We start from the raw sequence: 19,189 nt of genomic DNA on the forward strand, positions 1-19,189 counted from the left end.
CCTAGAGGCCATCTCTGAGCAGAAGGCAGATTGCCTTGTAACCAAGGTGGGGATAGAGTCTAGTGTCACGTACTGCCAAGAAAATGAAAGCAAGGCAAGGAAGGGGGAAGGCGGGCGGGAGCCCTCCTGGCTTCCATGGACGGTCAGGGAAAGCAAAGTGACTTGATTGCAAATTTAATGTCTAAAAGCCCGGAGCAGGGGCTCTAGTCTGTGTGTTTTTAAATCCAATTCGTGGGTCCTTACTCTGCTATTTTAATGTAGACGCTTACTCAGAGATTACCTAACTGGGGGTCCTTGGACTCGACCCCGATACGAGAAGTCTCGTGCTGAAATGTGGAAGTCCCCTAACACGTTCAGAGCAGAGAATGCAGGGTGGTTCCAGATGGCTTCTAGAAGGGCAGGGATGTGTGGTACGAGGCGGGGAGCGGAACACATCTGTGCCTTCTTACGCTGTGTAAAATAGTTCACCTAGCTCTGCCCCAACCCCGGAAGCAAGGGCATTTGCTACATTGGCCCTCGCCACACAGTTCAGTGACCCTGACCTTGACTAAGATTCCTTAGAGCCTCGGTTCAACATGCACATCCGTGGGCCGCATCCCATAGTGTCTGACTCAGTGGGTCTGGCATGGGACCCACGGCTCTGCAGCCCTGCGCACACGTGGGGTCCGGTGACCACGCTTTGGAGAACTCTAATCTAGTCATTCTAGTCTCATTGTTGGTATGTGGTTTGAGGACAGAGTTGTCCAAATAAGGACAAGGGACAGCACTGTGGAGGCCCCTCTGGAGCCCCTCATCTCTGTCCCAGTGCTTGCGCGTGTACCTCCATGGGACCACAGTGTGTCAGACTTGGGTCAGATGATCCCATCGGTCATACCGGACCAGGAGCTCCTCGGGGGCTCGTGCATGGGTTCCGAGGGTCTCCAACTGTGCCTGGCACCCAGCGAGATGTCCATCAGTATTTGAGTAATCCACGAGCTGGGGCGCCGGATGAGCAGACACCTCCCCACATCATCTCGTGTCCTTGCCCTTGGTTGGGACTCTCACAGTCACTGTGTCTGCACCTCACCAGAAGTTCTAAAGAAGAAGATCCTTGGAATACTAACATATCTTGAGAGCCCACAGGAGGGTACAGGTGGGAAGCACACGAATGGGTGATGGCTGTAGCTGGCGATGGGCAGTCAGCCCTGTGAGGCTCTTTGAACTTCTCCGAGGGGAGTCCCAATGCCGAGTGTAAAGTACCAAATGAGGGGTTTTCTGATTCATAATTAGGACGTGCAGCCAGGTTGCTGGTTCAAGCCTGGTAGAGTCCCCTTGGTGGCCTGCGAAAGCCCCAGGGTCCTGGTGGCGCCAGAGCAGTGCCAGGGGCTAATGAGGGCAGGGCTGGTTCAAGACGACCCAAGCTCTTCTGCTTCTGGCTTTCTGGAATTCTTGTGGGCCGTGATCGCTAAGCGAGCCTTCTGTTACTCAAACAGCGACCATAGACACTCCTTACGTACTGCTCCAGAGAGATGTCCAACATATGTAATTAAGGGGAAACACAAGGCTCAGAGCTTCGCGTGTTTAATGTGCTCCGTGTGCTGTAAATGCAAACACCGGCTCTGGGAGGGACCCGGGGGCAGGGAGACAGGCGCTCTTTCACTTACCCTTTTCTGACTTTTGAATCTCCCATTGAATGAGAACCTGTTTAGTCCTTCTGGAGCCTTCACATCGACGGACCCAAAGTGGCCTTATAGCCATCAGGGCCCCCCTCCCCACACCGCAGCCGGAGCCCGTGTTTAGCCCCCTGTTTGTCCAGCTCAGAATCCATCACCAGGATAAACAAAACAGCACTTTGGAACCATCTTTGTGAACGTGTGTATCTTCAAAGCAATTCCTACTTCTCCGCTGCAAACTTAGTTAAATGTACCCCGCAAACCCTGTGGAGAGGAGGCTGAGTGTACAGGGGCCAAATCTGGGGGGCTCACCTGGTTCTACTTGCCAGCGGACAGCGGGCCCTCGGGCGAGTCCAGTGAGCCTCCTCCTGGCCTGGGTTTCACGTTCCGTGATCGTGTCTGCCTCCACGTGAGCTCCCAGGAGTTAATAGGCATAAAGTGTTCAGTGGTCCCTTTGCCGGGGTCCAGGCAATGATGTTAGCTGCCACCATCGTTATTAACATGTCTGACACCCTCTGCTCTGGGTCCCGTTGGAAAGCTAGCAGCTACTGAGAATGCGAAGTGACCTTCCACTGGGCCTGGCTCTGTTGTTCACAGTTCAGTAATTAGCCATCTTAATAGGAAAAAATAAAATCCGAGACATGTTTTGTCTCTCCCTAGCTAGTTTCGAGAATAGACACTTCGACATACTTCGGATGCCCGTGGCAGGGCGCACGCGCATCACATAGCCATGCCCACATTGTTGGTACCCCCAGACGAGCTCAGGACTTTCTACTTCGTGTGCTGTCCTTTGTTGTCTTGGCTTGACATCACTTGTACGGTTCTTACACCTGCTCACCTGCTGAGTTGTCATTTTGATGGCAAAACTTTATTTTCTTCTCTCGATGAATTCGGGTTTACGTAACCAGGCTTGGTTGGCAAGCGTCTCAGTTATTTTGGTTTTTTGTAATGAAATTTTGCTCAGAAAAATAATCCCTGAAAGTATTTTTCAGAAAGAGAGATCATCAGGGCAAAGAGATGCTGTCTTAAGGCTTCTTTGCATGTCACTTTGCAGAGGGATGGACCGTTTGCAAGAGCAGCTGAGCTTTCTTCTCTCCCCACCCCCGGCCCAAATTTTAGAGGCTCCAGTCCGGCCTGGGGAATGAACGCTACTTCTCAGACCTTCTGTGGCAAATCCAGAAGATAAGGGGCAGGCTGCAGTGGTGCTCACCATCTCGCGGCCGTGCTACGTGCGACCTCAAAGACGTTTAGCTTTATATTTGTCAGCACAAAACTCAGCGTTTTCCCATCTCCGTATTTACTCTGTGTTTCCTTATATCCTTGTATCCCTACAGTGGAAACAAGGTAGTAATTCTACACATATTTCTGGATTTTAATTACTCGCTCACATTTATCAGGACTTTTACCTATTGATTTTCTTTTCATTTGAGTTTTAGTGATTTCATTGTCCAGAGGTATGCTATCTAGTTTATAGGCGATAGACCCCATCAAACTTATCGTTAATCATTTTCAGTATGGTTTCAGTAATAGAAAATGATCTCTCCTTCCCAGTCTATTTTCTTAGTATTGTTTTATGATTTATCTTTAACCTGTTTGGAATTCATTCTAGCATATGAGGTAAGATACGTGTCTGCTGACTATTCTTCATATGAATATCTAGTTTCTCCAGCAGCGCTGACGACCCCTTCACCTGGCAGCAAACACTGGAGAAATCAGATGTAAACAGCAAATGTGTATCTGGCTTCCTGTCTGGGGTGCCATTCCATCAATCTGACTTTTCGTGCTAATAAGCACCACACTGTTTTGCTAATGTCTGTTTTCTGTTTGGATATTTTGTACATCCAGTTTGCTGCTGTTGGATTTGTTGGTTTAAAAAAACCTGCAGTATTTTGAGGGGCGCCTGGGTGGCTCAGTCGGTTGAGCATCCAACTCTTGGTTTCAGCTCAGGTCGTGATCTGAGGGTGGTGGGATCGAGCCCCGCATCAGGCTCCACGCTCCCTCTGTCCCTCTCCATAGATGGGAGGGAGGGAGGGAGGGAGGGAGATAGATAGATAGATAGATAGATAGATAGATAGATAGATAGATAGATAGACAGATAGATAGATAGATGATAGATAAATCGTTTTTAAAACAAAAAAACTTTAGCATTTTGATCACCTCATTTTTCTGGAAGCATCTTGTCATTTCACCAAGTTTTATAAATCGGTTTCGGAGAAAAATTCGTATTTATTTATCTTTAATGCAACTGCAAATAAGAAGTGTCAACATTAACTTTCTTTGCCCCTAGCATTCTGTAATTCGATTTTCTATAAATGGAATTTATACCGTGTTATTTTAATTCCCGCGTGTTTAATATCTATATCCCTGTTGTAGATGAGATCTTTCATTTCTGGATATTTATTACTGGTACATAGGAGTTTTATCCTTTTTTTTTTTTTCTTTTTTGTCTTTGCCAAAAAACATGGGGCTTTGCTGAGCTCATGGGCTATCTCTGATCCTTTGCTCCAGTGACTGCCTTGGATTTGGTGAGCATGTGAGTGTATTACCCACAAACAGTTAATTTGTGCCCTTTTGCAACAGGGCATCCGATCCTCTTCTTTCATTCCTATTCTTAAAAGGAGCATCTCTCTTGTTTCTCTGTGGAGGATAATGGAGCCTCTGGGTTCTGAGTGTCTGTCCCGTTCACGTCAGCCAGTCTAGTGCTTCCCCCATTTAAATTCCACTGTGAGCTGGTTTTCCGACTCCATGTGATAGGGGCCCCGTAACTGTGTCCTGCTCTCTGAGCGGTGCAGCGGATTTTCTGGTAGAATTATATTCTATATATTGTGTCTCTTTACATTTTTATATTATCTATTTTCTAGATTTTCTTGGCTCAGGATTTAAGACAAGTTCAAGCTTGCTGTGTTTTATTATTCACTGTGCCTTTTAGGATGACTTCTCTGGAAAGTGATTTTCTACATAGGACATTGGCTAGGGTGGTTTAAAACCTTACCTTAGCCTTTTTGAAACATCTAGTCAGTCTTCATCTTTTTACTCAAAGTGTGTTTTTACTCCATTTTGTTAGATTTGGAGTTTTCTTCAAATACGTATTTTATTTTTATAGGTGAATTTGGCCTGGTTACCTTTACTGACATAACCCTTCTCTTAACATCTGTCTTTATTGTTGATAGCTTTACCTTTCTCTAACTCGTAGTATCTCTGTCGTATACTCTCTGCTCTATTTAAAGAAGATGGGCCAGAAGGCTTCCTTGACTCTCAGGGTGTCCCAAGCCCTCCAGTTCAGCCCTGCTTCATGTCTCCTCTTTTTTCTGGAATTCACCACCAGATGCAGAATCATGGAACCCTTCTGAAATCTTAGAAAAAAAAAAAACTATTTATTTTTGATTCCCTTACCATCGTGCCCGTTATTATTATATGTCACACACAGCAGTGGGTCACACTTCACTGCGTTAACCGTCCCACTCCCTCTGCAGCGAGGCCCAATCTTTTATGCCATACTCTGGACCCCCAGATATTCCAGCTGGTGAATTCTTCCACCTTACTTGAATTTTCCAAAGACTGTCTGCTCCCTTCCCAAACCTGCTGCTCTTTAACAGGATTACCAACTCGTGATAAGAATCTTTTTTTTTCCCCTTAAGTCTTTATTTACCTATTTAAGTCATCTCTACACCCAACGTGGGGCTCCAACTCAAGACCCCGAGATCACGAATCCCATGCTCCTCCGACTGAGCCGGCCAGACGCCCGAGTAAGAATCCTTTTTTCTAGAGCATGTGGTGAATATTTTTCACCAGGTGTCACCCAGGGGGTGACAGACACAGACAAATAGTTCTTACCATTCACGTAGTTTAACTTCTACTAAACTCAGAAATGGATCACCTGGGTATTCGGGGTCGTTCTCGTAAGGGTTAAACCTGGGGAGCCCCTACCCTGTGGTTTGGAAAGCGACTGAATGCAGTTTCCTGTCCGGAATTACTGTACATCAGTGATCACAGGCAAAGCTGAGCCGTAAGGTAGCGGTTGGCTCTATGCGCCCTCCTGGTGGCAGGGCCTCTAGATGCTATCAGCTGCGGCTGTCCGGCCACGAGCATGTGAGAAGGAGTCTGGTTCGTCCACTAGGGATCCCTTCCCAAATGAAGGAAGGTTGTTTGTTTAACTTAAAATTGTCGACCTCCAAAAAGGTATTTGAAAGTGGCCTTAATAACACAAAATACAGAATCACTGAGGCTTTTAGGGTAGATTGAGGACTGTTCAAGGGCAGAGCTCCCTGGGGAAGATACTTTTAAGGCTTGGATTTGAATTAAAAAAGCTCAACTGTAGGGGGCGCCTGGGTGGCACGGTGGGTCAAGCTAAGGACTTTTGGCTTCTGCTCAGGTCTTGATCTCAGGGTCAGGAGATGGAGCCTGTGTGGGGCTCCGCGTGGGGCTCCGCGTGGGACTCAGTGCTCAGTGCTGAGTCCGCTTGAGACTCTCTCCCCCTCTGCCCCTCCCCGCCGTCTCTAAAATACAGAAATAAATCTTCTTTAAAAAAAAAAAAAACTCAACTATTCAGTAACCTGACGTGACTAAGACATTCCTTACGTAGGGTTTTTAAAGAGTTCCGTATCACTGTGACTGATGTACTGTTTGCTTGGCTACGAGGGAAAACTTTATGTTGCAATTAACCTTTCTATTTTTTTTCCCCCATGTCTAAGTATTGTGAACTTCCTTTGTGGTATTTTAGTGATTAGACAGGATGGAGGGTGTTCTTAAAGATTCATGGCCAAATCCGATGATGTCAGAACGAAGGGAAGGGACGGTCTTCATGGGGCCAGCAAGTCTGGCCCCGTCTGAATTGTTTGTCTAACACTTCACAAGTAGAATAGGAACCGCTGAATTATTCATTTTCAAGTTGCCCCAAAAAAGGCACTTACGCTGCCGAAATGCAGACTTTTGGTGCCAGCGAGAGGAAGAGGAAGGATGCTGTCTTTCCTGAGGGTGCTGGGCCCCTCTGCCTTGTTCTCCAGTTTCACTTCCCAGCCCTGTGGGGCAGAGGCAGCCACCGGGGGGCTCAAGTGCAAGGCACTCAAGGTGGGGGGGGGGGCTGGGGGGGAGACAACAAGTTCTGGGAGGGCCTCTGAAGCAGCCAGTGGAGCTGAGTGGGGAAGGACCAGGAGGAGAGGAGGCTTGGAGGGCGCTGGAGGTTGGGGAGGGGCTCTGTAGTCAGAGGCCCCCCCCAGGGGCGGGGGTGTGGTCAGAGGCCCAGGAAGTTGCCTTGGCCTTGGCCTTGGGCTTGGAGGAGAGGAGGGGGAAGGAGCCGAGAGTAATAACTAGGATGCAACTGTAGCTCTTTCTTGTTCTTAGTTTTAGCTTCTCTGCCACCAAGCCTCCTCTTAACATTTCCTACCAAGTAGTACTTAGGGGAGAAAGGGGATAATTAGGATTCCTTACACTGGGGAATAAAAGCAGGGCTCTTGCCCTTGGCCGGCTGCTCCCTGTGACCGTGAGTCCCTTCGGCACGATGCTGCCCTGGGCCTCAGTTTCCCCACCTGTGAAATCGGAGAGGTTTTCTCCTGTAGGCCTGTGTTTCCCACCGGCCGCACGTGCCCCACACACCACCGGGGACCGCGAGCAGCCCGGGCGGTGCCAAGAATCAGAGCCATTCTCTCGAGCAGCCAGTAGCTGGGCCAGCACCTGTCAGCTGTAGGCAGGGCATCCACAGGTTAAGCAAACAGGGAAAGAGAAACAAAATCTGAAAGGCGGTTCTAGAAGAGCCAGGGCTCAAATTGGGGAAGCAGCGCTCCAGCCGCTGGAAAGATGTGCTGACAGATTCTATACACTAAATACACGGAGGAAACATTTAGAATGTGTTTTTTAAAAACGGCATGAACAGCAGCCCTGCCCAAACATTTTTTTAAAGTCTAGAAGTAAACAGGCAGCAGTTTGGGTCCACAGGCCTGCTGGCAGTGTTCTCTGCCAAAGGGCCCTCACCCTGGCCGTCCAGCTCCTGGGGGCACGGGCGCACAGTGAGCAGTGAGGGAGCGCGCAGGTGTCCCGTCCAATTCATTTTCCTCCCGTCCCCTGGTCTCAGCAGTCTTTTTCTGGATCAAAGAAAAATGTTCATGTATGACTTTCCAACCATGTTTTTCTTACAGAGATGAGCTTTCCGTGTGCATTTTTCCCTCCCCTTTGCTGAGCAAGTCAATTGAGATTCTGGGGGGTAAACTGATGCCGCACAAGTCCGTAAAGTGCGGGATCTGGGCAGAGCTGGACTTCTGGCACAGAGGCTCCCCTCTCATGTGGGTTCTTTCCTGGGGCCTCAACTGCAGCCACCACCACCCCCCGCTCTTCACCTCATTCCTGTACAAACGGAGTGGCAGGGTCAACACCCTACAGGCTTCGTGAGTCGACGCCTGGTGTTGGAGGGATACAGAACTGCTGTGAGGGTCGTTGCTTTTCTTACTACTTTGTGCTTCTTTTTGGGTTTACTTTTTGTGTTAAATTTCTAACACACAGTAGATGACAGGACCCCGAGGTGCCTGGGTGCAGTTCCAGCCCCCCCATTTGGGGTCGCCTCTCTCACCCATCCCCACCCCACCCCGTTTTACCGTGAGGCTCTTCTAGAATCCTTTCCGTTCACCTAATGTTTTAGCACGTTGACCTCATGTAAAGAACTCTTCCTCTGTACAATACTATCATCAGGTCAAAAGCTAATTTCGTAGTAGCATCAGTTCTTAAATTTCTTGTTACCCCCAGTCATAGATGGTTTAATTTTTTTAATTTGTTGGGCTCGGAATTCAAATAAAATCCAGACTAGTTGGGATTGGTTGGTATGCCTCATTGATTTTCTGGGTCCCGCTTCTCTCTTTTCCTTTTCCTGGCAATTTATTTGCATAAGAAACTGGCTCATTTGTCCTGAAGAGTTTCCCACAGTCCGGGTTTTGCCAACAGCATCCCCGGATGTAGTTGAGCGCGTTCTCCTGTCCTCTGTAATTCCTGTAAGTTTGTCGTTGAACCTAGAGGCTCGATCAGATTCAGACTGGAAATTTTGGGTGAAAGCCGCTCCATGGGTGGTGTTGAGTATCTTGTAATAAATGTTCTCAGGTATTGAAAATCAGCTCTGACCAGAAGAGAAAGATCCTGATTTCCACGCGAGACAATAAGAACAGTTATGTGCGTGGGTCCTGGTGTGCGAAGCCCTTTTCCACTCTGGCAATGCTCTCATTTTATCCTTGTGCCAGTTTCCTTGAGAAAGGCTGCATTATTCCTGCTGTGCAGATGGCTATCAAGCTCACAAGTCGGCCAAGGTCAAACAACTAAAAGGCAGTGGGGAAGAATTTGAGCCTATTTGCTCTGCTGGTCACGCTCGTTTGTGTCTCCAGACCACAATTTCCCTAATTTCAATTCCGGTACCTCCATCCTACCTGGGGACCCTCTGGCACTTGATTTAAGGAAAGAAATCTCCATCCAACCTGTGCCCCGTTGCTTTGAGAGCAACAGTGTTAGAACGCTAGAGAAATGGCAAGAAGCCCCCAAAAGTTTCATCCAGACACTAATCCCGGGAGGCTTCGGATGGTCTCAGTAGCAAAAGCAGAATGAATTATGCAATCTCATAACCTGATTGTCAGCCACAGCTGTCCCATGTCCCTGCCCAGAGATGACTGAAGCCTGAGTGACAGTCACAGGCTGTTTCTGATCACACGGTGGGCCTGACCCTGGCAAGTGTCCGGCTGCTGGAGCTGCCCTGTTGGTTTGGCACAGGTGCTAATAAGCCTTATGCAGAGTGGAGAAGACCCCCTCATTGCCCAGCTAGCCACAGATTAACCTAAAGGAGGATTGTATTTCAATCATTGAAACCAAGTCCGCTAAACAGGGGGGCAAGAAGGGAGATTTTCTTCCCATTTGGAATTGACAAGAGGAGGCGTAGCTAAAATTGATTTTGTTACTCGTTGTATCATTTAAACTTGAATAGAATGGTCAGAAAAATGAACCAGTTAATTTGAACCGGTTAATTTCCGAGCAGGCAGAGATGACGTTCTAGCCATTTCACTGTCTGAACACGATTTCATTTCCAACAAGAATAAAACCCACTATTTCCGGAAGGTTTGGCCTAGAGGTTAAGCGCCGCGCGATCTCTCTGCTCAGGCCCTTGATTTGACTAGGGAGGGATGGTCTGCTCTGGAGCAACCCGTTTGATCGGAGGTTTGGAAGGGAGCCAAGTGGCTTCACCCCTGCCCTCCACTCCTGCCAGAGCAGAGATAGCTCAGCGCGGGTAGAACATGAAAGATCCATCTGGTCACATGCAAGAGGGTTGTCCAGAAGACCTTTCTCCAGAGAACACTTTCTCCTCCTCCCTGCTCGCCCTCCCCATCAGGGTCTGCCGAGTCCCGATTTGTGTGCAGCTCTGTGTCAGTCACGGGGATACGCTGGGAGCCAGGCCGACTGGCCCTGTCCAGGGGAGCTCACAGTCCAGTGGACAAAATGAAGCCTTACTCCAGATCTTGACATACGTTTTTCTCCAAGGAGATTGTTGTCCCCTTTTTCCAGGGCTATGAAAAGTGGCAAAAAACTTAAGTCTGCAAAAGCAACTTACAGACTCTTTCCATAAAAGTCATGTATACGTTTTGGCAAAATACCCGTACACCCTCTGCTCTTTAAAATACCAGCCCACGCGCCTGGGTGGCTCCGTCGGTTGAGCATCTGCCTTCTGCTCAGGTCATGATCTCAGGGTCCTGGGATCGAGTCCCACGTCCGGCTCCCTGCTCAGCGGGGAGTCTGCTTCTCCCTCTGCCGTTCCCCCTACTCGAGCACATGCACACACACTCTCTCTGCCTCAAATAAATAAATAAAATCTTTTTAAAAAAAAATAAAACAGCAGCCCACGAATGATTGCCTGTCAAGTGCAGAGCGGACTTCCGGTAGCACACAGATGTCGTTAATTTGCATATTTAGTTGGCCAATACTTAGCGTGCCCCTGCTGTGTTCTCGGAGCTTACAGCGGTGAATAAATAAGCGATCAATATATGAATAAGATACTTGGAGGCCATAAAAATAAAATGAGTGGACAGAGGGGAGCAGGGCTGCTGGGAGGCCTTTCAGAGGACAGTCAGCAGGGCTGAGCCATGGATGGTGACCACAGCCATCCGTGGGGGCCTCGGCAGAGGGGACAGCTGTGTGGACAAGCAGAGTTCCCAGGAACAGGACTGAAGAAGCCACAAGAGCATTAGCCAGTTGAGCCCCTGGAGGAAATTTAAAGGAGATGCATGTTAGTAATAGGTTTAAAAACCGTCCGCCAGAAACAGAATGCACCCCAGCACGGTGGCTCCGATGGGGTAGCCGTGCTCTTCTTAGGCTTCTTTGTTTGGAAGACTTGATGGCCTGAAATCTGGAAAAGGAGCCGAGGTGTTTATGGGAGGCTGTTGATCCTCTGCTCCCTGCAGGGCCTGGGCCCCCCCCCGAAGAGATTAGGGGGTTCTGGCCCAAAAGACACTTTGGCCGTTACTGGGAGGGAGCGAGCTGAAAAGAAGCTCCTGGAATCCACGCCGCCAGCCAAAGCTGACTGGTGGCTGGCGGACTGGATTTGACCACAAACGGCCATGGGAATGCAGTGAGGGAAGGGCTAGTCCATGGGCTGAGCAGGCCCTCCCAGAGAGGTGGTGGCCGGGACACTGCAGGCTGGGAGTGGCAGCGGGTGTAGACATCGCAGGGCTCACATGCTCAGTGGCGGCATGCAGACTGCACAGAGGGAATATGGGCTTGGGTATTTTAAGAGCAGTACTGTCGGGGCGTCTGGCTGGCTCAAGTCGGTATAGCGCACAAGCCTTGATCTCAGGGTCATGAGTTCGAGCCCCATGTTGGGTGTAGAGATTAGTTGAAAATAAAATCTTCAAAAAAAAAAAAAAGGCAATATCGTCAAATCTGTAATAGCTCACTTTGTCTACAGAGAGAAGGAAATGCTTACAGAGTATTTCATATGACTTCACCTGGCAAAGATAAGACCAAAGAACCTGAAAACCAATCTCATATATTAAGTATTTACGGAAAAAAAATACTAAATAAAATGTCAGCACACAGAATTTGGGAGCACATTAACAACAACCAAATAGGGGCAAATAACTGTTGATATAATTTACCATTTTAGCGAGTCAGAGGAGAAGAACCTTTTAATCTGCTCCATAAAAGCTTTTTTAAAAGGTACTTAATGAAATCAATATCCGTCTTTTATTAAAAAGTCTTAATAAAATAGGAACAGTTGGATATTTCATTAACAAAATAAAAACACATATATTTAAAGTCCAAAGTGAGCAACATGCTTAACGGTAGAACGTTTGCTGCATCGCCCTGGAAGTCAGACGCCAGGCAGGGATGCCCTGTGATGTGCTTCTGGAAACGCTGGCCCCTGCCTTCTTCCAGGATAAAGAACTGAGAGATAGGAAAAGGCAGGAGGAGGCGGCCCTGTCACAGGCACACGAGGGCGCAGGACACTCTGAAGCCCAAGAGAACTACCGAAAAGCTGTTATAAAATCAAACAAGCACCTACCACCTTGTGATTCTTTCCTTTGCCTAGAAGGTCGTTCCTCCCTCAGCCCCGCTGTTCTCTGCCCGGCGAAGTCCTCTTTATCCTCTGGGACGTAGACCATGTCTCCGCATCCATGAGACTATCCCTCCTCCTGTCTGCAGAGGAGACATTGTCCGTCTGTCCCTCAGAGGACTGTCACTGCACCAAATATACCAAAATCCCTTGGGTCTCTTCAGGTCCCCGCACCCCTCATGGAGGAGGCAGTAAGAGGGTCCCACCGGGTGCATATTTCTGAACTCCGAGGACGGGCAGGGTATGTCCCACGTACTAGCGATAAGGCAGATGCCGCCACGCACTGCCGACCCAGCACTGGGGACCTTCGCCTCTCTTGGCAGGGGCGTGTAGTAGGTGCTCGGGAGCTGTTACTGAGTGGAGACCCCACACCCCCGTTGGAGCGAGCTGGTGCCGGTGCTGGAGGGGGGCACAGCGCCGCCTTCTCCGGGTGCAGCCTTGCCCTGGCTCCCACACGAGACTCTGCAGACCAGCCTTTCCTCTTGGTAATGCTGCGTTCCTGTGCTCTGGCCCTGCAGGGGCAGAGAGCTACCTTTCCAGAGAGATCCTTCCCCCGCACCCCCTCCCGACTTAGGGGATTCTAGACCATAGCCAAGAAATCTCAGCACCCAGCCCCCTGGCCACCACCTCTTTTTCCTTTTCCTACCTTGTGTTTCTGAACCCAGACCGATGAACCCTGCTTCTGTGTCTCCGCTGCCCCCTTCCCCCCCCCACCCCGTGCTAAGAGAGCCTGGCCTGGGGTGGAGGATGTCAGGCAAGTGACAGCCTCCCTGACGGCAGAGGCCATCAAATGCAGCCTCCGGGGTGGAGGGGGAGAGTCGCTTTATTAAACATCCTAGAGCTTTTTTTAAATTTTATTTTTAATTTTTAAAGCAGGGAGAATTAATCTTCCGACGTCTTTTCTCTTGGTGCCCAGGAACTTGACAATCTCGTGTTGAGACTATTGGCTTTTGACTCGGGTCCAAGAAGACACACTGACCCGAAGGGCGCCCTGGAGGCTTTTCCAGCTGCCCTGTAGATGTCCTTTGTTTTCTCACCTCCTGATGGTGGTTGTGATTCTTTCGGATTGACGTCTACACCAGCCTTGCCCTGCTGCTGTCCCTTAGCGCTCGGGTGGCTAGTGCGGAAGTAAATAAAGTCCCCAGCATGGATATCGTTTCCTTTCCATCGCTGACCGTGTCCTTCTAAGTTCCTCATAAAAATGGTGTGCTAGGCCAGAGAATACCCTGAAATGATCATAGGGAACCGATGGAAGGAACTGCATATTCTAGGCCAAGCAGAAATTACCCGCTCTTTGAAGCTGGAGCAAAGCACAAGGCAGTGCAGGTTAATAGATCAGCGAAAGCTGTTTTGTCAGCTCGTAAAAAGGTGAGGGAACCAAATTTTTATAATAAATAGTTTCGCTGAGCAAACAATACATGCAGTTATTACGGACTTTGGAAAAGAAATGATTTTAGGCTAATGTCAGGCTCCAGATCCCAATGTAGGTAGTTGAGCCCTCAAAATGAAAAACCTCTGGACTATTGTTGACACCCGTGCTAGGAGAGCACACGCGATGTCAGTCATTACTCACTTCTTGGAGAACGTTTCTAGTGGTATTAACCGCTGGGCATTTTCGTATTACTTACGGAGGGCGGCGTGTCTGGTCAGATTGATTCTGTGGGGGGCTGGGGGCGGCAGTTTGGAGGGGAATGGATGTACAGACTCAGTGGCAGCCGTGTTCTCAGACGATGCCAGCACACACCTTCGGGAGCCTGCCATCTTGGTCCTTGTCTACAAAGGCCAATGGCCACACTTCGAGTCTTCAGAACCCCTGATCACATATAAATAGCCAGCTAGTTGTATCTTCCTCGACCTTTTAAGAAGCACGCCCCTTGGAGAAGCAAATCACGAGCCTACAGACTTCTACCTCACCCCGGCATCCCTGGTTCCTTCCATTGTCTCCTCCCGCGGTTTCTGGCCCATTCTGTGAATGGGAACTGCAGCCCCTCTGGGCCCTGTCTTCATCAGGTTGCCTGGTATCGAATAGCCACGCTCCTTAACAGCAGAGCTCAGTGTTGTGATTATCGTTTGAAAGCTTTGGAAATCTGAGAGTCGCTCCCGAATGAAAAGGTAAGTGCGGTCATTTGTTATCAGGTTCAATATTTTGGTCAGTTTAGCGGTTGCTTAGTAACCGAAGTGAAACTGACCAGAAGATGGAAAAACTTGAAATTCATTTCCAGGGGTTGCCTCAGACTGCCAAGAAGGCACCTTCCTGTTTTAACGTGACTAAGATCTTTCTTTTATAAGTGCCTTGAAATCTTTTGGAGACGATGCCGTTTTCTGGATATTAGGTGCACTAACAACTACCCACAACCACTCACCGGGACGAAACCCCGAGAGTCTGCATTTGCGAGGAGGCTCTCAAGACCACCCCATCCCCTAAACCAGGCCGGATGTGGATGCCAGCCTTGCCCATCCCTGCCTCTAGATGAAGCCAGGACCCTGGGAAACCTGTTCTCTACAGCAAGTGTTTGACCCTGAACTGGCCCCTTGGCCACTGGCAGGGCCAGGCAAGCAGTGAGGAATGGCTGAAAATAGGCAAGGGTGGGCCAGTGGACGACCGCAGGCAGCCACAGGTCCACCCTTATCTCCAAACCCGCAGGACTGGGGAACTGCACGCAGTGAGACCTGTCAGCTCCTCGTGCAGCCTCTCTCTGAGAATGAGAGCCCTGGCCAAAGTCTTCTGGCGGAGGGGAATTTATCAGTGAGGACTCTGGGGGCCTGGAGTCCTCCCCCGCCCCGTCCTCCCTGCACGCAGCAAAAATGCACTGAACACCTACTCCACAGCTTTCTGCTCCAGTTCTTCTCGAGAGACACACAGCAAAACCTGCCTCTGTCCTCCCTCCACCGACCCCGCCAGCAGGAGCAGCTGTGCTCTAGGGGGACATCAGCCCCAGAAGGGAGCAACCCTCTGGATGACAGACCCCACACCCCACAGTGTCTGTGATCGGAAGCAAAACAGAGGGACCACAGGTACAAAACAAGCATGGGGATATACTCCAGCAAACAAGGAAGATGTGAGCCAGGCAGAGCAGAAACGGAGGAATTAAAAAAAAAACGAATGAAGTATGAAGAGCAGAATCACCAAGCAAAAGAGAAAAAGTGAAGTTACAGGGTGGGTGCAGCCACGTATATCTGGGTCAAACTGCAGAACCAGCCAGAAGGCAGCGGGAAAGGCTAAAGAAACAGCAGGTGTAAAGCAAAGGTTGCTTTCTGTGGAAGGACGGAAGGAGATGGGGGCTCACAGAGGAGCCCATGGGAGAATTAGTGGGAAACCTTTCACGCAGGCCATTGCCCTGCAGACCGCCAGGTTGTGCGGCGGGCTCCCCGGATCTGCCCCGGGGAGAAGTGAGGCGTGGCGGCCTGCAAATCTGGTTCCAGCGATGCCTTTCCTGCCATCTCCCACAAATACGCGGCACCAGCAAAATACACAGGAGCCATGACTATATGGGCCCATCCTGTAGTCCCCGACCAGGGCCGGGACACTGGTAGTTGTTGGGAAACGGTCATGGGATGAGCGAGAGAGCGAGGGAGTGAGTGAGGCCTGCCGGTAGCCAGGGAAGTCAACTGTGTGGATCTGGCTTTCGTAAATACGCCATGAATAACCATCTGATTGAAGTTCCAAACTGTGCGTAATGGGATTAGGGATTAGCCTTGGGGAAAGTCCGTCAGCTTTTTCTTTCACCTTGAACCCAGCGAAGTTTGCACGTCATCAGCAGGCTGTCGGGGTGACAGCTCTCCGTTCTGACGGTCAGGCATCCTTTTCCGTAGTGTTTAAGACCCTTCACGCTTCCATCAACTTCTTTGTCCTTTGTAGTCAGCAGACTCCCTTCTACGGTATCGAGGTTTTTCCAAGAGGTCTTGGAGGTTTCTGGCTGAGATGTTTCCTAATGTAAGCGCCCCGGGCTTCTCCCCCCGCCCCCCCCCCTGCACCCAGCACCCAGCACTTCACTGCAGGGGCCCAGGTTGCATGGTTGGGTCTTTCCGAGACAACTGCCCTCTTTACAAAGCTGCCCTAAAAATAGCTTCATTTCACTAAGCCATTTCAGGAGTTCTTTCGGACTTTGTTGAGACCCAGCTGAAAGCAGGATCCTATTTCAAACAGGTATAATGAACGTTGAACCCGATCTCCAGGCCTCTGTTACCTGGGTCAGGTGCTGGGAGTTGATACGTAGCCTCGTCTGGAAGAGCCTCGGGGCCAGAGGGAGCGCAGGATGCAGCAGAGAGCAAAAACAGACCAGCCGGGGCCTGAGTCCAGTTTGGCCAACACTTGATATTAAGGGTGGACGGTGGTGAGGGCCAGACAAGCAGGTTTCAGGGACAGAAGAACCCGCTCAGATTGGGGCCCGTTCCGGATGCCCCGAGCTGTCCTAGAGAGTAGACTGGCCCACCGCTGGCAGGACCGGCTGCATCCAGGACTCTGGCCTCCAGGCTGACACCAAACCCTACAGAAGCTCCAGAGATCAGGGTGAAAGGAGACCCACAGCCTGGCCTTCAAAAAGCTCCCCATGAGCGGGTCCCTCAGCTCTAACCTATCAACTCAAACCTGTGGGGGGGAGGGAAGGGGGAGGGACTGTACTGTTCCCTGAGATGGAGCGGTTAGGAGGATTTGGGGAGCACTGGGGGTGGGGGCAGAAGTCGGAGATGAGGCTCCTGGGCATGGAGGGCAAGCCAGGGAGACCGCACAGTCCAAGTCTCTTCACAGGCCGACAAGTGGTGGGAACTGTCAGAGCACAGGGCCCTGGGGCTGAGGGGTAGGCTGAGGTGGGCGGTGGGCAGAGCCTCATGGAAGGGCCTGGTGTAGAGCGCTGAGCAGGGCACTGGGGCCTGTAGGTCCCCCTGGAGTCTGGAATCGGGGGGCCCCCGCAGGAGCGGGCCCTGAACCCCAGCAAGGATCTGTGGCTGTAACATTGTGCTCCCTCTCTGCCACGGGCATGCGGAGTTTTCCTCAGGTGGCAGCCAGTCTCAGCCTCGGCCTCCTGACAGGGGCCATGGGGAGCGGCCCACAGAACATGGGGCCACGATTGCCCAGGTAGGCTGTTCTAACCTACCACAGACTTCTGGAATTAGGCCTTTATCAGAACTCAGCATTCCTCTCTCTCTCTCTCTCTCTCTCTCTCTCTCTCTCTCTCTCTCTCATGATGTTGTGTGTTGGAACCATATATTTGCCTTCAAATGTTTCAAGGGAGTACTTTTGAAACAGGGAAAAAAGGAGAGAAAGACCCTAGCAGCTCCCTGTATGTGAGCTGGCCAGGTGAAGACCATGAACTTGGCTGGTTTACAGAGAGACTGCAGAAGCCCCCAGCCTCCATTCCTGCCCTCCCACATCCCCCTCCTCCACCTTCTTATGGTTCGGTCCATCCTGGCAAACTTCTGTTCATCCTTCAAAACCCAGTTCACACATCACCTCCTTTGAAGCCTTCCCAGATTCCCTCCCCTGAGGAGAAGTTTCTCCCATCCTCCTGTTTTTGGGGGGCACTCTGTTCAGTCTCGTGGTAGGACACATTGTATTTTATCTTCTGATGGCTCTGTCTCCCCAGTGAGATTGGAGCCCCCAAGGGCAGGGCAGCTGTTCCCACAACACAATCCTCCAGATGAGCAGTCCCCTCACAGGGCCACGTGCCCCTCTCTCCCCCAGTGCCAGGCCTGTGTGGCTGCGGGTCATTGTGCTGAGCTAGGAACCGTGGTCACCCTGAGCCTGCCCACTACCAACTAATGACGCTCTTTCGCTCTCTCTCTCTCTCTCTCTCTCTCACCTTCCCAGGGCCGACGAAATTGAAATGATCATGACGGACCTTGAAAGAGCAAACCAGGTAGGATGTTTCATGGCCTCAGGCTTAAAATCCTAACAGCGTAGCCATTTATGTCATCTTGCTAGATGCTTCTGAGTTTGAAGGCCAGTTACTCTCGTATTTTTTCCGTATGATTGCCAATGTCGACACTTTTTCCAATGTCATGAGAAGTACGCGGGAGGTCCCAGGCATTATTACCTTGGCAGGGTCTTCGGTGTGGTCCCAGCGCCCCAGGCTCCCTTGGTGAGCTTCACTGCAGAGGGGCTGTCGCTTTTCCTTCTCCTTACTCCATTTCCTAAACGACCAACTGCTCCCACAGCAGCCGTTACCCTCGAGTTTGCACCAGTGAGTCACACCGTAGGGAAGTCTTCGTCTCTGCTGTCGAGTGCTTTGAAGCCACGTGCTCAACTGACGGCCTCCTCCTGGCTGATACTTAGGCATCACAGGTGCCTTGGGGAACGTACTTGGCACCGTGTCCGGCACAGAATACTCCACAGAACAGTGTGGCTGTAAATACTCAGCCGCCTGGGGCGCCTGGGTGGCTCAGTCGGTTAAGCGTCCGACTCTTGACCTCAGCTCAGGTCGTGATCTCAGGGTCATGAGTTCAAGCCCCGTGTTGGGCTCCATACTGGGCATGGGGCCTCCTAAAATAAATAAATAAATAAATAAATGCTCAGCTGCCTGGAACATTGCCCCCCTCCAGAACCCCTCACTTCTTCCCCAAGAACTCCACAGAACAGTGAGACATGGCGCTTTATTTAGCAAATGGTGCTGCTGCTTTGGAAAGAAAGAGTCTCCCCATTTATTTCTTTTATTCTTGGGGAGAAACACCCAAAGCTGTGGTCGATCTCTCAGCGTCAGAAGGCCCCAGGCTGTGGCCACGGGCCCAGGAAAGCTTAGCGGTTTGCCTCGGGTAGAATCATTGTGTATTCGTGGTCCCGTTGGTAGTAAGAAGGGCTGACGGCTCTTGAGTAACTTGCGCCTGGCTCTATTCTGAGCACTTCCCGTGCACTGAGCTCCTGAACCCTCCCTGCAGCCCACTGAGGTCGCCTCTGTTACGAGTCCCATTTTACAGACTAGGAAACTGAGGTCAGTGGCTGGTCAGGTGCGGAGCCAGGATTGGAGCCTGTGCTCCT

The 19,189-nt window shown here is 50.5% G+C and overlaps 1 protein-coding gene and 1 long non-coding RNA gene across 7 annotated transcripts in view; one reads left to right on the plus strand and one right to left on the minus strand.

The window, feature by feature from the left end:
• The window catches only part of CUX1 (cut like homeobox 1), a 358,600-nt gene that overhangs the window by 233,977 nt on the left and 105,434 nt on the right, over window positions 1-19,189 (plus strand). For all 6 annotated transcript variants that reach the window (XM_034669958.1, XM_034669957.1, XM_034669959.1 and 3 more), the window contains exon 9: window positions 18,026-18,074. In XM_034669958.1, coding sequence (XP_034525849.1) covers window positions 18,026-18,074 — 49 coding nt within the window. The remainder of the gene's footprint in view (window positions 1-18,025; window positions 18,075-19,189) is intronic.
• LOC117804134 lies at window positions 10,730-13,985 on the minus strand. The gene is made up of 4 exons (XR_004628376.1): window positions 13,848-13,985; window positions 13,257-13,445; window positions 12,169-12,302; window positions 10,730-10,867 (listed from the first exon to the last, which is right to left on the minus strand). It is a non-coding gene; the product is annotated as an uncharacterized LOC117804134 (long non-coding RNA).

This window comes from Ailuropoda melanoleuca, chromosome 10, assembly GCF_002007445.2.
Source record: "Ailuropoda melanoleuca isolate Jingjing chromosome 10, ASM200744v2, whole genome shotgun sequence".
In the NCBI taxonomy this organism is placed as follows: Eukaryota; Metazoa; Chordata; class Mammalia; order Carnivora; family Ursidae; genus Ailuropoda; species Ailuropoda melanoleuca.